At 42.1% G+C, this 20476-nt stretch overlaps 1 protein-coding gene across 1 annotated transcript in view; it reads left to right on the forward strand.

The window, feature by feature from the left end:
* Positions 1 to 19823, forward strand: part of gucy2ca (guanylate cyclase 2Ca) — a 49146-nt gene extending 29323 nt beyond the window's left edge. Inside the window, exons 11-27 of the mRNA XM_056452997.1 lie at positions 2336 to 2417; positions 2530 to 2632; positions 2913 to 2975; positions 3730 to 3801; positions 5723 to 5827; positions 6273 to 6359; positions 8662 to 8794; positions 10566 to 10703; positions 12108 to 12196; positions 12496 to 12587; positions 12670 to 12828; positions 15131 to 15323; positions 16435 to 16609; positions 17266 to 17364; positions 17448 to 17542; positions 19195 to 19271; positions 19382 to 19823. Of these exons, the coding sequence (XP_056308972.1) occupies positions 2336 to 2417; positions 2530 to 2632; positions 2913 to 2975; positions 3730 to 3801; positions 5723 to 5827; positions 6273 to 6359; positions 8662 to 8794; positions 10566 to 10703; positions 12108 to 12196; positions 12496 to 12587; positions 12670 to 12828; positions 15131 to 15323; positions 16435 to 16609; positions 17266 to 17364; positions 17448 to 17542; positions 19195 to 19271; positions 19382 to 19568 (1949 nt within the window). The 3' untranslated portion in view covers positions 19569 to 19823. The remainder of the gene's footprint in view (positions 1 to 2335; positions 2418 to 2529; positions 2633 to 2912; positions 2976 to 3729; positions 3802 to 5722; positions 5828 to 6272; positions 6360 to 8661; positions 8795 to 10565; positions 10704 to 12107; positions 12197 to 12495; positions 12588 to 12669; positions 12829 to 15130; positions 15324 to 16434; positions 16610 to 17265; positions 17365 to 17447; positions 17543 to 19194; positions 19272 to 19381) is intronic.
* The last annotated feature ends 653 nt before the right edge of the window (positions 19824 to 20476 follow it).

A 20476-nucleotide genomic window follows, 5' to 3' on the forward strand; every position in this document is an offset into this window, starting at 1 on the left:
AAATATCTAAAAATTATTAAATCAAGAAGTAGTTTCTAGACAGGCAAAACTTATTGTCTTGTTTTAAAGAGCCCCTATTATACATTAAAAAGGGTCATATTTTGGTTTTAAGGGTCTCCAACAACAGGCTGATATACGTGCAAGGTCAAAAACACTTTCATGGTCTTATAATCTGCATTTATTTTTACCTAATTATCCCAGTGACTTCCATATGAATCATTCAGCCATTCATTTGTTCCCAAACCCCTCCTTAGCGCGAAGCTAATCTGTGCTGATTGGACTGATGACAGCCTGTTGCGATTGGTTGACAGCGTTCAGCGCGAGACATGCCCATCATGGCTTATCAACAATATTGAAGTAGTCAGAGTGCAGAGTGAATGTGTGAGCATACCTGCCAACACTGTTTTTGCTGGGAGTCTCCCATTTTTCAGACCCATCTCTAGCCACAAACCCATTTGTTATTTATCCCGGAGAACTCATGTAATTTCAACCACCCCCCCGGTTTTCAGCATTTTGGTACGGTCTATGAAACCTCCGGGTCGCCAACATTGGTATAGTATCCGATCACAGCGGCTGTCCGAAACACACTTCATAGTAGTTACTAACACTAGTACACAGTACCCGGTTCTCAACAGAACTATCAGGGCTGGCGCATCCATTGAGGCGACCTAGGCGGCCGCCGGTGAACCCCCAGTCCTCACTTTCATCCGGAAGACCCACCCCCTCCCTCCAGGTCCTAACTTTCTTCCGCAACACCCACCCCCTCTCTCCAGGTCCTCACTTTCATCCGTGACACCCACCCCTTCCCTCCAGGTCCTCACTTTCATCCGTGAGACCCACCCCTCCCTCCAGGTCCTCACTTTCTTCCGCAACACCCAGCCCCTCCCTCCAGGTCCTCACTTTCATCCACGAACTGGTAACTTTCTTTTTCACTTTCGCGTTGTGATCGTAGTTCGTCTAGAGCGCCAGTTCAGCTTGCTCCATTCGGAGTGTTATTCAGACACCTCACCCCGAACCTAACCCCCCTGGTCTCTTGGATTTTCAGGGACAGATGTTGGCAGGTATGTGTGTGCAGTTTAACACCAGTATATTGCTCTACTCTTAACCATGACACACATTCAGTATTAATCCACACAGCGGCAAAATCTGAACTATATTCTGAACTTTGACCACTGCACGTGTGTAAGAACAGCTGACGATGGCCATAGCAATGACAATTAAATACATCATTTGCAAGCTAGAGTAAACAAGGAGGCAACCATATTAATCGCACATACTTACACTCGTGAAAAGCAGGAAGAAACTGATCCATGATCCACGTACACTGACATTCCCTTACATCATGTCTTTTCTGATCCTTCCTTTAACAAACGGCCGACGAATGCCCCGTTATAAGCGTGTAGATTCCACTTGAACTGCTCAAGGCTGGGCTATAATGCTGAGGTATTTTTGCAAAAATAAACCTCAACCACTGACTCTTCACGGCTTCATCTTTGGGTTGAGAAAATAGCACTAACTTTCCCCTCACACTTCCAATAAAACCCAGCTGAGCACAGCGTTGATACAACCGGCGTCTGCTTCAGTGTGTGTCTAACCTCTTTTTCTTTGCTGCTGTGTTTGTGGGCGGGGCCGCAGGTTTAAATTTTGCCGGATTTGCGCACACAACAACTGGGCGGGGCTTAAGTTTCGTATCCACGTCACACCAAAATGGCTAAAGACTCGTAATCAAGACGATTCATTCGAAGCACTATGAGTCGACTCTTTTATAATTGAATCAATAGTTTTATACACTGTCCACTTTCAGATTTACGCCTGGATATTTCACTTCACTTAGAGCTGTGTTACACACTACATGGAAGGTCATTCTCAAAAACCCATAATAGGAGCTCTTTAAGAAATCATATGCCAAAATTAAGCGTTTTTCCTTATAACAAGTGAAATAATCAGTCAGTGAGGTAAGAAAGATCAAACTGAACATTAATTTGCGTACTTAAGGCACTCATCTGGGACCAGATCAGTGTTGCCAGATTGGGGGGTTTTAAATTAAGATTAGATTCTATGGTTGCCTAGCTACATAAAAAGCGCAGCACAGTGCTCTTTTCTAAAGTCAAACATCTAAAGACTTGCCAATGCATCGTAAGAACTTATTGTTGAAAATCTCACGCTTATGAAAGAGGAACGCTCCTGAATATAGTGAAGTAAAAGCACTGTTAAATCAATGAGTAAATACATCAGGCAGGTATAAAACACTCATAAAGTGTGTTACTATTAACCTCCTCTGTGTGCTGAGAACACTTGTGACGTGGGTTTGTGTGTGTGTCTGTGTGTGTTTCAGGGATGGAGATTCAGGAAATCATGATGATTGTTCTGGGTCTCAGTGTGGTCTTGGCCACCGTCATCGCCTTCATCCTCTACAGGTACAACACACACACACACGTTTACTAATGCAGTAATGCTGGCGTCCATATTGCGTCCACTAAAGTGTGTGTTTGTGTGTGTGTGCGTGTGTGTGTGTGTGTGTGTGTTCAGGCAGAACCGGCGTGTTCGTTTCGATCAGAAGAAATGGTCTCACATCAGCTCGTCTCTCATCACACCGCTGGACGATAAAGAGAGAAACTATATCAGTCTGACGGTAAACACACCTGTGCATCTCTGTGTGTGTGTGTGTGTGTGTGTGTGTGTGTGTGTCCAGAACATCTAGAGTCACCTCACTGTGTGTGTCTGTTTGTATACATGTGTGAGCATGTCTGTATGTGTGTCTATGTTTTGTGTGTGTTTACATCTGTGTGTGTGTGTGTGTTTGTATACATGTGTGATGATGAGTACATTTGCATATCTGTGTGTGAGTCTGTGTTATGTGTGTATCACTGTATATGTGTGTGTATGTGTGTGTGTGTGTATGTGTGTTGCAGATCGATGAAGATAAGAAAGGCGACAACAGCTCCCTGATACGCAAGGGTCGATATGATAAAAAGGTGTGTGTCGCCTCATGTGTGTGTGTGTGTGTGTGTGTGTGTATGTTATCAGCTATTGTGTTTTAGTCTCAGTTCTGTGTCAAATGTACAGAAAGCGGTAGAAAATGCATCATTTTACACTCTGATTGGGGGATTTTAACACTTAATATCTGGCAACCACAAGCATTAACACACATTTTAACTTAATTTTAAACATTTTTCCAATAAGATGTGCCTGTTTTCTGGAGACTCTTCTTATTTATGTAGTTTTGTCAGCAAATAGAGCTGTTTTAATAATTGTAATAACACACAAATGCTCAGTAGATGATCATAAGTGAGCTTATAATGCTGTTGTGATCAGTGATGTTGGAAATGTCCTGGTCTGCATGTCTGAGATCTGGCAACCGGAGTATAGCTGCAGCTACTGTTCATGGGAAAACACTCACTGATTAACTTCTGGCTCAGATATTGTGTTCATGAAAACTGTGTGTAATATTTTTAATGTGTGCGTGTGTGTGTGTGTGTGTGCATGTCTGCGTGTGTCTGTCTATGTGTATGTGTGTGCATTTGCGTGTGTGTACATGCGTGTGTCTGTGTTTATGTATATGTTTGTGCATGTGTGTCTGTGTGTGTGTGTGTGTGTGTGTGTGCCTGTCTCTGCATGTGCACATGATTTTGCATGCGTCTTTGTGCCTGTGTGTACATGTGTTTGTTTGTACATGTCTGTTTGTGTATGTGTGTGTGTCTGTGTGCACATATGTGTGTGTTTCTGCAGCCAGTAATCCTGAAGGAGCTGAGAAACACTGATGGAAACTTCACTGATGATCAGCGCATCGAGCTGAACGCGGTACAACACTCATTCACACACTTTACACCGCTCACTCTGGAGGAGAAACACACCCAAAGCCTCCTGTTGTGTTGATGTGATTCTTAATTGTTGTCGCTGTGTAATAACTCTAATCATTCAGCGGAGTGATATGGAGCTGTAATGTGCTCAAAACCTGCCGGAACTACTTTAGCTGTGCCTTTAAATGACAATAACCAAACACCTTAGGGCGATTATCAGCCAATCAGAATCAAGCATTCATCAGATCTGTGGTGTGTGTATATTATATATATATATATATATAGTACGTCCGGAAAGCATTGATAGCGCACCAAAATGGATTAAATTGATTTATTTCCTCAACATTCTACACACAATCCCCCATAATGACAATGTAAAAAAGAATTTCTACAATTGTTCAAATTTAATCAAAATAAAAAGCTGATAAATCACATGTACATCAGTGTTCACAGCCTTTGCTCAATACTTTGCTGATGCACCTTTGGCAGTGATTACAGCCTCAAGTCTTTTTGAATATGATGCCACAAGCTTGGCACACCTGTCTTTGGGAATTTTTGCCCATTCCTCTTTGCAGTACCTCTCAAGCTCTATCAGGTTGGATGGGAAGCGACAGTGTGTAACCATTTTCAGATCTCTCCAGAGATGTTCAATAGGATTTAGATCTGGGCTTTGGCTGGGCCACTCAAGGACATTCACCGAGTCATTGTGAAGCCACTCCATTGATATTTTGGCGGTGTGCTTTGGGTCATTGTCCTGTGGGAAGATGAACCGTCGCCCCAGTCTGAGGTCAAGAGCACTCTGAAGCAGGTCTTTATTCAGGATGTCTCTGTACATTGCTGCATTCATCTTTCCCTCTATCCTGACTAGTCTTCCAGTTCCTGCTGCTGAAAAACATCCCCACAGCATGATGCTGCCACCACCATGCTTCACTGTAGGGATGGTATTAGCCTGGTGATGAGCGCTGCCTGCTTTTCTCCAAACGTAACGCCTGACATTCACTCCAAAGAGTTCAATTTGAGTCTCATCAGAGCAGAGAGTTTAGTTTCTGATGGTCTGAGAGTCCTTCAGATGCCTTTTGGTAAACTCCAGGCGGGGAGAGGCTTCAGTCTGGCCGCTCTACCATACAGGCCTGATTGGTGGATTGCTGTACAGATGGTTGTCCTTCCGTAAGGTTCTCCTCTCTCCATAGAAGAACGCTGGAGCTCAGACAGAGTGACCATCGGGTTATTGATCACCTTCCTGACTAAGGCTCTTCTCCCCCGATCACTCAGCTTAGATGGCCGGCCAGCTCTAGGAAGAGCCCTGGTGGTTAAACATCTTCCACTTACGGATGATGGAGGCCGCTGTGCTCACTGGAACTTTCAGAGCAGCAGAAATGTTTCTGTAACCTTCCCCAGCCTTGTGCCTCGAGACAATCCTGTCTCAGAGGTCTAGAGACAATTCCTTTGTCTTTATGCTTGGTTTGTGCTTTGACATGCACTGTCAACCCTGGGACCTTATATAGACAGGTGTATGCCTTTTCAGATTATGTCTAATCCACTGAATTGACCACAGGTGAGCTCCAATGAAGCTGCTGAAACATCTCAAGAATGATCAGAGGAAACAGAATGGACCTGAGCTCAATTTAGAGCTTCACGCCAAAGGCTGTCAATACTGATGTACATGGGATTTTCAGCTTTATTATTGTTAATATATTTGCAACAATTTCAGAAATTATTGTTTCACATTGTCATTATGGGTGATTGTGTGTAGAATGTTAAGGAAATGAATATTGTTTTAAAAAAAGAGTATTTCTCTGTAGTTTTAAAGGGTTTTCAATAACAAAAAGAAACAGTTAATTTTAATTCAGACAGTAATGCTGTTGTCTATGATGTTGTTTTGAGTGTAATTGTGTGTGTGTGTGTGTGTGTGTGTTTCTCAGCTGCTGCGGATCGATTATTATAATCTGACCAAGTTTTACGGGACAGTGAGGTTCGACTGCGGTGTGTTCGGGGTGTTCGAGTTCTGCGAGAGAGGATCACTGAGGGTAAAACTCATCTCTGTATTTCAGCAAGTGTGTGTGTGTGTGTGTGTGTAAGCATATGCATGTGTGTGGGCATTGGTTTTGATGGTTTAAAAGGAGACAAATGTGTAAAATGACATGATGTAGGTCTTACAACACCTATGTGGTTTATGAGGACACACACACACACACACACACACACACACAAAACCTTAATAAAACGTATTTAATGACATTTCTGACATTATAAATTGGCCCCAGATGTCCTGTGAGGGTTGGGTTTAGATGTAGAGTCCTTGTAAAACACAATTACCAACATAATTGTGACTGTGAAAGAGTCTTCTGTAAGGGTTTGGTTCGAGGATAGATCATATCATTTGGTCTGTATAAAAACAACAGTAGCCTACGGAAAGTCCCTACAATTCACAGAAACATAATGAGTGTGTGTGTGTGTGTGTGTGTGTTTCAGTACGTGCTGGATGATAAGATCTCTTATCCTGATGCCAGTTTTATGGATCTGGAGTTCAGGATCTCCGTCATGTACGACATCGCAAAGGTGAGTGAGTGTGTGTGTGTTTGATTTTTACTGCTGCGTCTATAAAACACTCGTCCACCGGCTGATGGCTTTATGACAATCACAGATGCGCCTCTGAATGCAAACACAAGTGTCCTCACAAACACCAGAGAGGATCTGAAACCATTTTACACAACAGATCGCTCCGGGCCTTGATTCTGATTGGTAAATGAGCTGTTGTAAAACACTCTATAAACACACACCTTTTACTGTTGCTTGGCGACCGTTCCGCTATTAATACTGAGCCAAAAACGTTGTGTTTGTGATTGAACACTCTTGAGTTGAGTGTGTTTGTGTGTGTGTGTGTGTTTTTGATGGTTGATTTTGAAGCAATGAACACAAAGCTTTGAAACCGTTACGAATCTTTTGTTTCGAGTCAGTGGTCAGTGGTTTGGGAAGTCGTGGAAGAAAGTGAAAGGCAGGGCAAGGGTGCGTGTGAGGATGGGGATCGTTAAAATGAGGTGCCGGATCAGATTTCAGAGCTTGTCCCAGCACAAATTAAGCCCTGGTTGTGACATGATCACTGTTTCAAAATGTTATGAAAATGCAGTGTTTCTCCACTAGGGGCATTCTGTGTAATACAGTAATATCAACACAGGCTCATTCTGAAACCATAGTCCCATGGACATTTCTGGAGACCGCAAATTATGTAGCCGGGGGTGTGTGTATGGCTGCATTTCATTTTTTAAACGGACACTAGGGGGCAGTATGACACCATTCCATGTTTCAAGCTTACCATCTGACTGCATTACCTCTGTGTGGAGGGCTTTCCTGCTGCAACCAGTTTGTCCAGTTAGCTCGTCGTGTACGTCGGCGGACTTGAGGTACGACGACAGGGTTCGAGTCTGGGGAAGAGCGGTTCAAAAACAGAATCCAAATAATAAAATTAACAAGTGAATAACAGGGTGAGAATGTGGTAAAATACGAAAACGTGGTAAAAATCAGACGAGGGCTTTTCTTTTTCTGGACGGCTTTTGTAAATCATTGGTTGGGTTTAGGGAAGTAAGTGGGTGGGCGGGTCAATCGATAAAATTGTTTGGGTTTAGGGAAGGAGGAGGGTGGGTCAGTCGATTGGTCGGTCGGCCAGTCAGTCATTCAGTCAGTCAACAGCGGCCTCTGGTTGGTTTATGCGAGAACAGCAGGCGTGAACGGCTCTCGCGAGAGAAATTTGAGACATACACAGTGGCCTCTCGTGGATTCGCGAAAACAAAAACTGCAAAAATACGTATACCTCCGGGACGTATGTCGCATGCTCCAGAAATGTCCATAGGACTACGTTTTCAGAATGAGCCTGGGTTGTGTAAGATCCACTTCACTCAGTTCGCCCCCTAGTGGTGAATCAGTGAACAGGTTTCATAGTTATCACCTGATCTCAGATCAGTTTTACCAGTTTAGAGATGTTTTAATGAGACATTTGTCAAATGAAAAGGAATAATAGTTAAAAATAGTCATTAATAGTCTTTTGTTGGCCTGTTCAGCAGAACCCACCATGAAACAAACAACAAATAAGCATTGAAAATCAATAAAAGAACACTTATTATTGCACATAAGAAATATTTAATTATATTAGTAGATAAGTTAAGCGCATTTATAGGTTATACTTTCAGTTTAAAGTTCACAATATGTTTGAAAACGTCAATTATAATGTATTTTTTGAACATATTTTTCATACTCCACCGGATAAACGTGGTTTGCCATCTCCAGGTTGGAGGAAAGTCCTTACCCCAGGTGGAGGAGTTTAAGTATCTCGGGGTTTTGTTCACGAGTTTGACAGGTGGATTGGTGCAGTCGTAATCCGGTCGATGTATCGGTCCATTGTGGTAAAGAAGGAGCTGAGCCGAAAGGCAAAGCTCTCGATTTACTGGTCAATCTACGTTCCTACTCTCACCCATGGTCATGGGCTTTGGGTCATGACCAAAAGGACGAGATTTCGGATAAATGCGGTGGAAATGAGTTTCCTTCACAGGGTGGCAGGGCGCACCCTTATAGATAGGGTGAGGAGCTCTGTCACCCGGTAGAAGCTCGGAGTAGAGCCGCTGCTCATCCACATCGAGTGAAGTCAGCTGAGGTGGCTCGGGCATCTGTTTCGGATGCCTTCTGAACACCTACCTATGGAAGGGTTCCAGGAATGTCCCCCCAGGAGGAGACCTCGGGAAAACCCCGGACACGCTGGAGAGACTATGTCTCTCGGCTGGCCTGGGAACACCTCAATTCATTGATCAATTGTTTCAAAGCCTTGAAAATTATCACTAGTGTGTGTGTGTTTGTGTCTGTGTGTGTTCAGGGCATGTCGTACCTGCACTCCAGTAACGTGGGTGTTCACGGCCGCCTCAAATCCACCAACTGTGTGGTAGACAACCGTATGGTGGTCAAGATCACCGACTTCGGCTGCAACACCATCCTGTCGCCGGGCAAAGGTCAGTGATGTCATTTCCTGTTTCTCAGCTCTCGAGAAACACACTCCAGCTACAGAAATAAAGCTAATTATTATCATTATTATAAGATACATCAGTCACACTTTCATAAGGTTGCATTATTTAATTACTATTTTCTAAAATTTACTAAAAACAGCATGGGTTAAATGACACACTATACACTAAAACACTATACACTATGCACTTACAGACTTAACCGTGTAGTGTAGAGTTTAATGTTGTCTCAAATGTAACACTAATGTTTTTTTACTAAACAGAAATTCAAACCATTACCCAGTCGATGTTTAACGGTTGCCAAATTGGGTAATTAAATGACCAAAAACTACTAAATATTACCTATCGTAAGTCCAACCACTATTTTGCTTTCAAATTCAAAATAAATAAATAATAATAATAATAATAATAATAATAATAATTCCTTACATTTATATAGCGCTTTTCTGGACACTCAAAGCTCTATACACATTTTGGGGGGGAATCTCCACCTCCAATGTGCAGCATCCACCTGCATGACGTGACGGCAGCCATTTTGCGCCAGACTGTACACCACACACCAGCTGATTGGTGGAGAGGAGACAGAGTGATTAAGCTAATTATGATATGGGGATGGTTAGAGGCCATGATGGACAGAGGCCCGTGGGCAAGTTTGGCCAGGATGCCGGGGTTAAACCCCTGCTCTTTTTTTTTTAATGACCACAGAGAGTCAGGACCTTGATTTAACGTCTCATCTGAAAGATGGTGCTCACTGACAGTATAGAGTCCCCGTCACTATACTGGGGCATCAGGACCCACACAGACCACAGGTTGAGCGCTCCTTGCTGGCCTCACTAACACCAAATCCGGCAGCAACCTAGCTTTCCCATGTGGTACTGACCGTCCAGGTACTGACCAGGCGCAGCCCTGCTTAGCTTCAGCGGACGAAAGAAATCCAACCTCAGCGCCTGATATCTCCACCCCTTCTTCTACATCCCTGCACAATATGGGTCGGGATAATCCCGCAACTCTTCTATAAGGAGATGGAACTATACAGTATACTGTATATAAAGACTAAAATATAATACACACACACATATACATGTATATATATATATATATATATATATATATATATATATATATATATATATATATATATATATATATATATATATATATATATATATATATATACATATATACATATATATATATATACATACATATATATACATATATACATACATATACATATATATATATATGTATATATATATATATATATATATATATGTATATATGTATGTATATATATATATATATATATATATATATATATATATATGTATATATATATATATATATATATATATATATATATATATATATATATATGTATATATATATATATATATATATATATATATATATATATATATATATATATATATATATATATATATATATATATATATGTGTGTGTGTGTATATGTGAGTGTGTGTATACTTTATATACACATATAAAATAAAATATATAACTGGTCCAGTGGATTTTGGATATTTTAATAAACAATAAGTGCATACAGGCATTGTGCCTTTAACAAAATGTTAATCTGAATTCCCTCATATGTTGATGAGTGTGATTTGGAGAAATCTAGTATTTCATCTGCATCCAAATAGCTGAATAAACAAAATCATCAGAATAAGTCAGAAATAAGTCAGTCAGATGAATGTATGATATGTGTGTGTATGTGTGTGTGTGTGTGTGTATGTTTAGACCTGTGGACGGCGCCGGAGCACATGCGTGTCGAAGGTATTTCCCAAAAAGGCGACGTCTACAGTTTTGCCATCATCTCACAGGAGATCATCCTGAGGAAGAGTCCATTTCACACCAGCTGCTGCACCGACATGGCAGGTACACACACACACACACATGCATGCACACATGCACGCACACACACACAGCTGGATGAGTACCGTTACTGATTAAACATTACAGGGCATAATGTGTAGTCAGTAATGTAATCTTTTAGTAATCTGAGTACTTTTGGATTACTTTTGTGCTTATTGAATACCCCATATGTTCGGTATGGTAACATATGGTATACATTTATAGTAATGTAATATTGGTATTTTTGGATTACATTTGGATTACTTTTGCACTAATCCTGTTTTGATGCCCCTCATGTACTGTATGTTAACGTGTGATTGTGTTAACCCTTATTTGTTGCCCCGTACATACTTTATGGTAGACATTTATAGAACTATAATTTGAGTACTTTTGCACTAAACCTTATTTGATGCTCCATATGTACAATATGGTAACAATGGTAGACCTTTAATGTAATCGTTTTGGATTACATTTAAATTACTGTTGAGCTAACCCTTATTTGATGTACCCTATGTATAGTATGGTAACATATTGTAGACATCTATAGTAATGTAATCTGAGCACTTTTGGATTACTTTTAGATTACTTTTGTGTTAACCCTTATTTGATGCCCCATATGTACGGTATGATAATTTATGGTAGACTTTTATGGTAATGTAATCTGAGTACTTTGGATTACTTTTGCGCTAACCCTTATCTGATACCTCACATGTACGGTATGTTAATGTATGGTAGACATTTATGATAATGTTATCAGTGTCATTTTGGATTACATTTAGATTACTTTTGTGCTAATGTAATCTGAATACTTTTAGATTACATTTAGATTACTTTTGCACAAAGCCTTATTTGATGTCCAATATGTATGGTATGGTAACGTATGCTAACATTTATAGTGAAGTGATCGAAGTACTTTTGGATTACATTCAGATTACTTTTGTGCTGATGTAATCTGAGTACTTTTGGATTTATATTTAGATTACTTTTGTAATAAACCTTATTTGATGCCCTATATGTACGGTATGGTAACATGTGGTAAACATTTATAGTAATGTAATCTGACTACTTTTGGATTACATTTAGATTACTTTTGAGCCCTTATTTGATGTCACAGATATTGAAGCAAGATAATCTTGTACTATTCTGACAAATATCTTCAAATGTCTTAATTCTTTATTAACAATAAGTTTATTTTTGACAATTGATCACATAAATCAGATTACATATGATCTATTACTACCCAGCTCTGGATAAAAGTAGCTGAATCTGAACATTTACACTTTGAACTGATTCAAAATGACTGGAGTTGCTTGACATTAATGCACCAACTGGGAACTGAACTTTGCTCGACTATATAGTGTATTATAGATACTATAAATCAGTCTTCTTCCTCATTTGTTCTGTGTATGTTTGTGTTTTCATGTCTAGAGAAACTCTACCTTGTTCAGTATCCGCGGGGGCCGAATGTCTTCAGGCCTGATCTGAGTTTTGAGGGTGTTGGAGAGACTGAAGCAGAGGTAAAAAAAAACAAAACATTCAATTGTGTTACTATGAATGAGAGACTGGCATGTCCATATATGGCAGCTCTAGCAAAGAAAACCCCGCCTTCTATATGAAACAGCCAATCATGTCGCTGCAGCTGCTGGACCTTGAAATAAAACATGGGCATCATTTTCACACTTGGTGTGAACCCAACATTTGAAATATGTTTGGGTCAAATATGGACAATAATAAGCACTGGGTCAAATATGGACAAACCCAACAGTTATTTAATTTAACTGTAATTGAAATTAACCCAGTGCTTGTCCAAATACAGCTGTTTGTGCTGATCAAGAGCTGCTGGGAGGAGGATCCAGAGAAGAGGCCAGACTTCAAGAGGATTGAAGGAGCTCTGGGGAAGATCTTCAGGTGTGTGCATGTGAATGACAGCGGATGCTCATGTCTGCGCGTGTGTGTGATGCGCTGAAGTATTGTGTGTGTGTTTCTGCAGTAACCTCCACAACCAGGCCAACGCCAGCTACATGGATAACCTGATCCGCCGGCTGCAGATGTACTCCAGAAACCTGGAGCACCTGGTGGAGGAGAGAACCGCTCTGTACAAAGCGGAGCGAGACCGAGCCGACCAGCTCAACTTTATGCTGCTGCCGGGGTCTGACTCACACACTCACACACACACATGCATATTACTGGGCTATCAGACATTTATGGGTGGAGCTATCAATCCTTTGGGCGGGGCTATCAGTCATTTAGGGCGGAGTTATCAGGTTTTTTTGGAGTGGAGCTATCAGTCCTTTAGGGTGGAGATTTCAGTCATTTTGGGCAGGGCTATTAGTCATTTATGGGTGGAGCTATTAGTTCTTTTGGGCTGGGCTATCAGTCATTTAGGGCGGCGTTATCCGTTTTTTAGGGTGGAGCTATCGGTCATTTAGGGCAGGGCTATCAGTCTTTTAGGGTGGAGCTATCAGTCCTTTTGGGCTGGGCTATCAGTCATTTAGAGTGGAGTTATCAGTTTTTTAGGGTGGAGCTATCGGTCATTTGAGCAGGGCTATCAGTCTTTTAGGGTGGGGCTATCAGTCCTTTAGGGTGGACTCTCAGTTCTCTAGGGCGGAGCTATCAATCATTTAAGGCGGAACAATCAGTCATTTAGGGCAGGGCTATCAGTCATTTAGGGTGGGGGTATCAGTCATTTAGGGCAGAACAATCAGTCATTTTGGGTGGGGCTATCGGTCATTTAGGGTGGGGGTATCAGTCATTTAGGGCAGAACAATCAGTCATTTAGGGCAGGGCTATCAGTCATTTAGGGTGGGGGTATCAGTCATTTAGGGCAGAACAATCAGTCATTTTGGGTGGGGCTATCGGTCATTTAAGTTAGAGTTATCAGTTCTTTAGGGTGGACTCAGTTCTCTAGGGCAGAGCTATCAGTCATTTAGGGCGGAACAATCAGTCATTTAGGGCGGGGCTACCAGTCATTTAGGAAAGAGCTATCAGTCATTTAGGGCGGAGTTATCAGTCATTTAGGGTGGAGCTATCGGTCATTTGAGCAGGGCTATCAGTCTTTTAGGGTGGGGCTATCAGTCCTTTAGGGTGGACTCTCAGTTCACTAGGGCGGAGCTATCAATCATTTAAGGCGGAACAATCAGTCATTTAGGGCAGGGCTATCAGTCATTTAGGGTGGGGGTATCAGTCATTTAGGGCAAAGCTTTAAGTCATTTTGGGTGGGGCTATCGGTCATTTAGATTGGAGTTATCAGTTCTTTAGGGTGGACTCTCAGTTCTCTAGGGCAGAGCTATCAGTCATTTAGGGCGGAACAATTAGTCATTTAGGGCAGAGCTATCAGTCATCTAAGGTGGAACAATCAGTCATTTAGGGCGGGCTATCAGTCATCTAAGGTGGAACAATCAATCATTTAGGGCGGGCTATCAGTCATCTAAGGTGGAACAATCAATCATTTAGGGCAGGCTATCAGTCATCTAAGGTGGAACAATCAGTCATTTAGGGCAGAGCTATCAGTCATTTAGGGCGGAGTTATCAGTTCTTTAGGGTGGAGCTATCTGTCATTTAGAACATGGCTATCAGTCTTTTAGGGTGGGGCTATCAGTGCTTTAGGGTGGAGATTTCAGTCATTTTGTGTGGGGCAATCAGTTCTTTAAGGTGGACTCTCAGTTCTCTAGGGCAGAGCTCTCAATCATTTAAGGCAGAACACTCAGTCATTTAGGTCAGGGCTATCAGTCATTTAAGGTGGAACTATCAGTCATTTAAGCTGGTACAATCAGTCATTTAGGGCGGGGCTATCTGTCATTAAAGGGTGGAGTTATCAGTTCTTTAGGGTGGAGCTGTCGGTCATTTAGGGCTGAGTTATCAGTCATTTAAGCTGGTACAATCAGTCATTTAGGGCAGAACTATTAGTCATTAATGGGTGGAGTTATCACTCTTTTAGGAAGGGGCCATCAGTCCTTTAAGGTGGAGATTTCAGTCATTTTAGATTGGGCTATCAGTCATTTCAGGTGGAGTTATCAGTCATTTAGGGTGGGGCTATCATGTATTTAGTGCAGGCCTATTAGGCCTATAGGGCAAAGCTATCAGTATTTTAGAAAGGGGCTAATTTAAATGAAACTCAAATGACATCTTTTGGAAATGTAAGCTCAGAATGTGTAAACAGCAAATTGGAAAAGACTAACATATAATTGGGGAAAAACCAATTCAGGTTTCAGTACTGCTTTCATTTTCGGTCCACGATTAGTATCTTTCCTTAAGTGATCTTGTTGTTTCTTAGTCTGCATTTAGCTTTTTATTTTTGTACATTATAACTTTACACATTTTCAGTTTTTTGATTCACGCTCATTATTTTTGTGATACATTTGGAGTAAATAGGATCCCGTAATCCGCTGATCCAGCAGAAGTGTCCCCGCTGTGACAGTGTTTGTGTTGTGTGTTTGTGTAACCCTCCTCAGGCCGGTGGTGCGCTCTCTAAAGGAGACGGGTCGGGTGGAGCCGGAGCTGTATGATGAGGTCACCATCTACTTCAGCGATATCGTGGGCTTCACCACCATCTGCCACCACAGCACGCCCATGGAGGTGGTGGACATGCTCAACGACATCTACAAGAACTTCGACAGCATCCTCGACCACCACGACGTCTACAAGGTGCACAAACAGAAACTATACATATTACAACATTTTAAACAGAACATTAAAGGATGCTGTGTGTACATTTTTGACTCTTCTGAAGCACAAAAATAGCATAATATGTTTGCAGATATTTCAGAAACATGCTAAGTGAACATTATTGTGTAACTGAAATACAATGCTGAAGTCAGATATTCTGCTTTGAAAATGTGTGTGTTCATGTCAGGATATCTGTCTTTGTTTTGGTCTCTATAACTAGCCCACTGCCAGTTTAGTCAATTATATTTCAGCACATTACAGCGTAAAGCTTGATCTTCAGGCAATCTGTTTGTGCTGTCAATCTGGCAACCTGCAGTGTATCAGTGAGGAGGAGGGGCAGAATGAAAAAGTATTTTGAGTATTTATAATATTTTGAATTTGTACTGCGATACCTAGTTCAACCACTAGGAGTCAGTCCTACATACTGCACCTTTGAAACATTTTTTATTTATTTAATTTATTTTTTAAATTTAATTATCCTTTCTTTTCTCCCAAAATAGGAAGATTTAAGTTTAGATGTTCTAATCATTAATAATAATAATAATAATTCCTTACATTTATATAACGCTTCCTCATCCACCACCAGTGAGCAGCATCCACCTGGATGACACAACGGCAGCCATTTTGCACCAGACTGCACACCACACACCAGCTGATTGGTGGAGAGGAGAGTGATTAAGCCAATTATGATATGGGGATGATTAGGAGGCCATGATGGACAGGCCAGTGGGCAGATTTGGCCAGGATGACAGGGTTAAACCCCTACTCTTTCTCCTGGGATTTTTAATGACCACAGAGAGTCATGACCTCGGTTTAATGTCTCATCCGAAAGACGGCGGTCGCTGAGCAGTAGATAGTCCCCTTCACTATACTGGGGCATTAGGACCCACACAGACCACAGGTTGAGTGCCCCCTGCTGGCCTCACTACCACGACTTCCGGCAGCAACCTAGCTTTCCCATGTGGTCTCCCGTCCAGGTACTGACCGGGCGCAGCCCTGCTTAGCTTTAGTGGGAGAACATATGAGAGTTGCAGAGAGCTAGCTGCCGGCTATTTATATATATTAATAAAAGCTGAGTGTTGGTGTTCAGGTGGAGACCATTGGGGATGCGTATATGGTGGCGTCCGGTCTGCCGAGGTGTAACGGGAACAGACACGCGGTGGACATCTGTCTGATGGCTCTGGACATCCTGGAGTTCATGGGGACGTTTCAGCTCAGACACCTGCCGGGAATCCCACTGTGGATCCGAATCGGGATACATTCAGGTACAGAAACACCTGACCAAGGCCTTTGAGCTTTTAATTGGCATCAAAATCTGGTCAAAACACATTAGAATCAGCAATCATTCAAACAACCAAACTATTCACATGGAGGTTTAGATATTTGTTATGTATATTAAAGGAATAGTTCACCCAGAATAATTAATTTACCTATTAAATTTACTGGCAACACAGTAAGAAACCTAAACTAAACCTAACTAAACATATATTTATGACATGAACCGTGCCTAGAGGTACAGAACAAGTCCACAGATTGCAAAATCACAACAAACTCAGAAATAGCCAAAACAAACTCCTAAAAAGTAGATCAAGAAGAAAGATCAAGGTCCTTTAATGCAATTCAAAGCATAAATAAGTACAGTGTAGTGTCCATATAATTGGTTCAATTATTGATGCATACCCCAGAACAATCTAGGTATGGCCTAGCAACCACATAGTATTGCCCTTATACCTGAATCAGAAACAATCAGAAGGCATTTCCCTAACAACTAAGCAATCAGTCAGAACATTGTAGGAATAGCCACACATGGCGATGCTCTTGCAAAAGTCATGTGCTAGTCAAAATATATAAGCATAGTGAAAGATTTAAACATCAAGCTGTATGGATATGAACAGAGTCAGCGCTAATGTTTCTGCATCAGGTCCGTGTGCGGCTGGAGTGGTGGGAAATAAGATGCCGCGGTACTGTCTGTTTGGAGATACGGTCAACACGGCATCACGTATGGAGTCTACAGGCCTGCGTAAGACACACACACACACACACACGTTCACATATGCAGAAATACTGAACACACTCTTCACTGATGTGCTGGTGTGTTTGCAGCTCTGAGGATTCATGTGAGCGAGTCCACCATCAAGATCCTGCAGAGAACAGACTGTGAGTTTGAGTGTGAACGCCGAGGAGAAACTTTCCTGAAGGTAAGAGGAGAGAGGCTAGATTTCAACCAATTACATGCTCTCATTTTAGCTTCCAACCAATCACAGGCTCTTATTACAGCTTCCAGCCAATCACAGGCTCTTATTACAGCTTCCAGCCAATCACAGGCTCTTATTACAGCTTCCAGCCACTCACAGGCTCTTATTTCACATTCCACCCAATCACAGGCTCATGTTTCAGCTTTCAGACCATCACAGGCTTTATTTCAATTTCCAACCAACCAAATGTTCTTATTTCAGCTCTCAGCCATTCACAGGCTCTTATTACAGATTACAGCCAATTACAGGCTCTTTTTTCGCCATCCAGCCAATCACAGGTGCTCTTATTTCAGATTCCAGCCAATTAAACGACTGTATTTTAGCTTCCAGCCAATCACAGACTCTTATTTCAACTTTTAACCAATCACAGCTGCTCTTATTTCAGATTACAGCCAATCACAAGCTCTTTTTTCAGCTTCCAGCCCATCACGGGTTCTTATTTACAGCTTCCAACCAATCACAGGCTAATATCACAGCTTCCAGCCAATCACAGATGCACTTATTTCGGCTTCTAACCAATCACAGGCTCATATTTCTGCTTCCAACCAATCACAGACTCTTATTACAGTTTCCAGCCAATCACAGGCTCTTATTACAGCTGCCAGCCAATCACAGAAGCACTTATTTCAGCTTTCAGCCAATCTCAGGCTCTTCCTTCAACTTCCAACCAATCACAGCTGCTCTTATTTCACATTCCACCCAATCACAGGCTCTTGTTTTAGCTTTCAGACCATCACAGGCTCTTATTTCATTTTCCAACCGACCAAATGTACTTATTTCAGCTTTCAGCCAATTACAGGCTCTTTTTTCACATTCCAGCCAATCATAGCTGCTTCTATTTCAGATTCCAGCCAATTAAACGTTCGTATTGTAGCTTCCAGCCAACCACAGGCTCTTGTTTCAGCTTTCAGCCAATCACAGACTCTTATTACAGTTTTCAGACAATCACAGGCTATTATTTCCGCTTCCAGCCAATCACAGACTCTTATTACAGCTTCCAGCCCATCACAGGCTCTTATTACAGCCTCCAGCCCATCCCAGACTCTTATTACAGTTTCCAGACAATCACAGGCTATTATTTCCGCTTCCAGACAATCACAGACTCTTATTACAGCTTCCAGCCCATCACAGGCTTTTATTACAGCTTCCAGCCAATCACAGCCTTGTGTTTAAGCTTTCAGACAATAATAGACTTCAGGAGATTTCAGAGTGATTTCACAGTGTGTTAGCAACTGCCCAGCAACCACATAGCAATGCCCTAGCAACTGCCCAGCAACCACACAGCAATGCCCTAGCAACTGCCCAGCAACCACATAGCAATGCCCTAGCAACTGCCCAGCAACCACATAGCAATGCCCTAGCAACTGCCCAGCAACCACACAGCAATGCCCTAGCAACTGCCCAGCAACCACATAGCAATGGCTTAGCAACTGCATTGTGAGCCAATTACAGACTATTTCTTCATATCCCAACCAATCACAACTCTTTATTTCAGTCAATCAGCCAATCAGAGTCGGCTGAAGGAGCGTTCAGTGTAACGGCACAGATTGTTAACCCATGATGTGTGTGTGTGTGTGTGTGTGTGTGTGTTTCAGGGTAAAGGGAAGGAAATGACTTACTGGTTGACTGGAGTCACGGGGCAGAAATACAGCCTGCCGACACCACCGACAGTGTAAGATTATCATTAACACACTCACACACACCAGTAAAACACTCACACACACTGTATTTATGACTCAAAGTTGAATATCTGTGTGTGTGGTTGTGTGTGTGTGTCATCAGAGAGAACTTCCAGCGTCTGCAGCAGGATCTGGCCGAGCGGATCGTCTCCACACTGAACAAACGAGGGAACGAGCGGCGGAAAACACTCTCCACACGCCATCGCAGAACACACACACACATACACACACACAGCGGTGACGGACAGCCCGAGTACCTGCACCTGACGGACCCTACCACATACCTGTAGAACACACACACACACAGCCTGTATGTATCTGTATCAGTACTCCTCCTCCTCTAGATCTGATCTGATGTGTGTGTGTGTGATCGTGTGTATCGTCTCTACATCTGTTTATTGAGCTGAATGATGTACAGGAGCGCAGTACAGTATGACTTCATCTGAACAGACGAGAGCAGCTGCTGTATTTACACCTTTATTAATCAAACCTGCTTATTTATACACTAATAAAGTGATTATACAAATGACAGAAGCTTTGATTCAAAGAGCGACCTACTATTGACAAGCAGATCTTCATCAACATGATCCCAAAAAAAGACAAGGTCAGTGTCCAAAAATAGATCCATTCTGAAAAAAGCATTGATGCATCAGTATGTGCAGTCATACAGTCTGTAATCTGGAGTGAATGTGAACATGAGCTGGACTGACATGAGTGTGTGTCCATGTTTTATAATCAGTATGAGGCCTTGATCACACTGAACTCACTTCTTTGTTACGAGGCGCGCCTTTTCTGAATGGTTTTCTAATGGCCGAGAGTGTTTTGCGCTGCTTATTTCAAGGATTCACACTTAGCTCATGATTTATACATAGCTTGCTTGGCGTGCTGTCCCGGGAGAGAGCCCTGATCTCAAGGGATCCTCAATCCCAGGGCTCCCTCCCTTTTGCAGGGCGAGGGGAGAATGAGCTCAGGTCGATCTCAAAACTCCCCCGCTGCTGAGGCTAAGGTGAACTTCCCGAGAGTAAGACATCAGAAAAGATTTAGGCTTATTTTGTCTATAATATAGAGCAGGGATCACCAATCTCGTTCCTGGAGGTCCGGTGCCCTGCAGGGTTTAGCTCCATTTTGCCTCAACACACCTGCCTGGGTGTTTCAAGTATACCTAGTAAGACCTTGATTAGCTTGTTCAGGTGTGTTT

This window comes from Danio aesculapii, chromosome 3 (genome assembly GCF_903798145.1).
Source record: "Danio aesculapii chromosome 3, fDanAes4.1, whole genome shotgun sequence".
NCBI classification, from domain to species: Eukaryota; Metazoa; Chordata; class Actinopteri; order Cypriniformes; family Danionidae; genus Danio; species Danio aesculapii.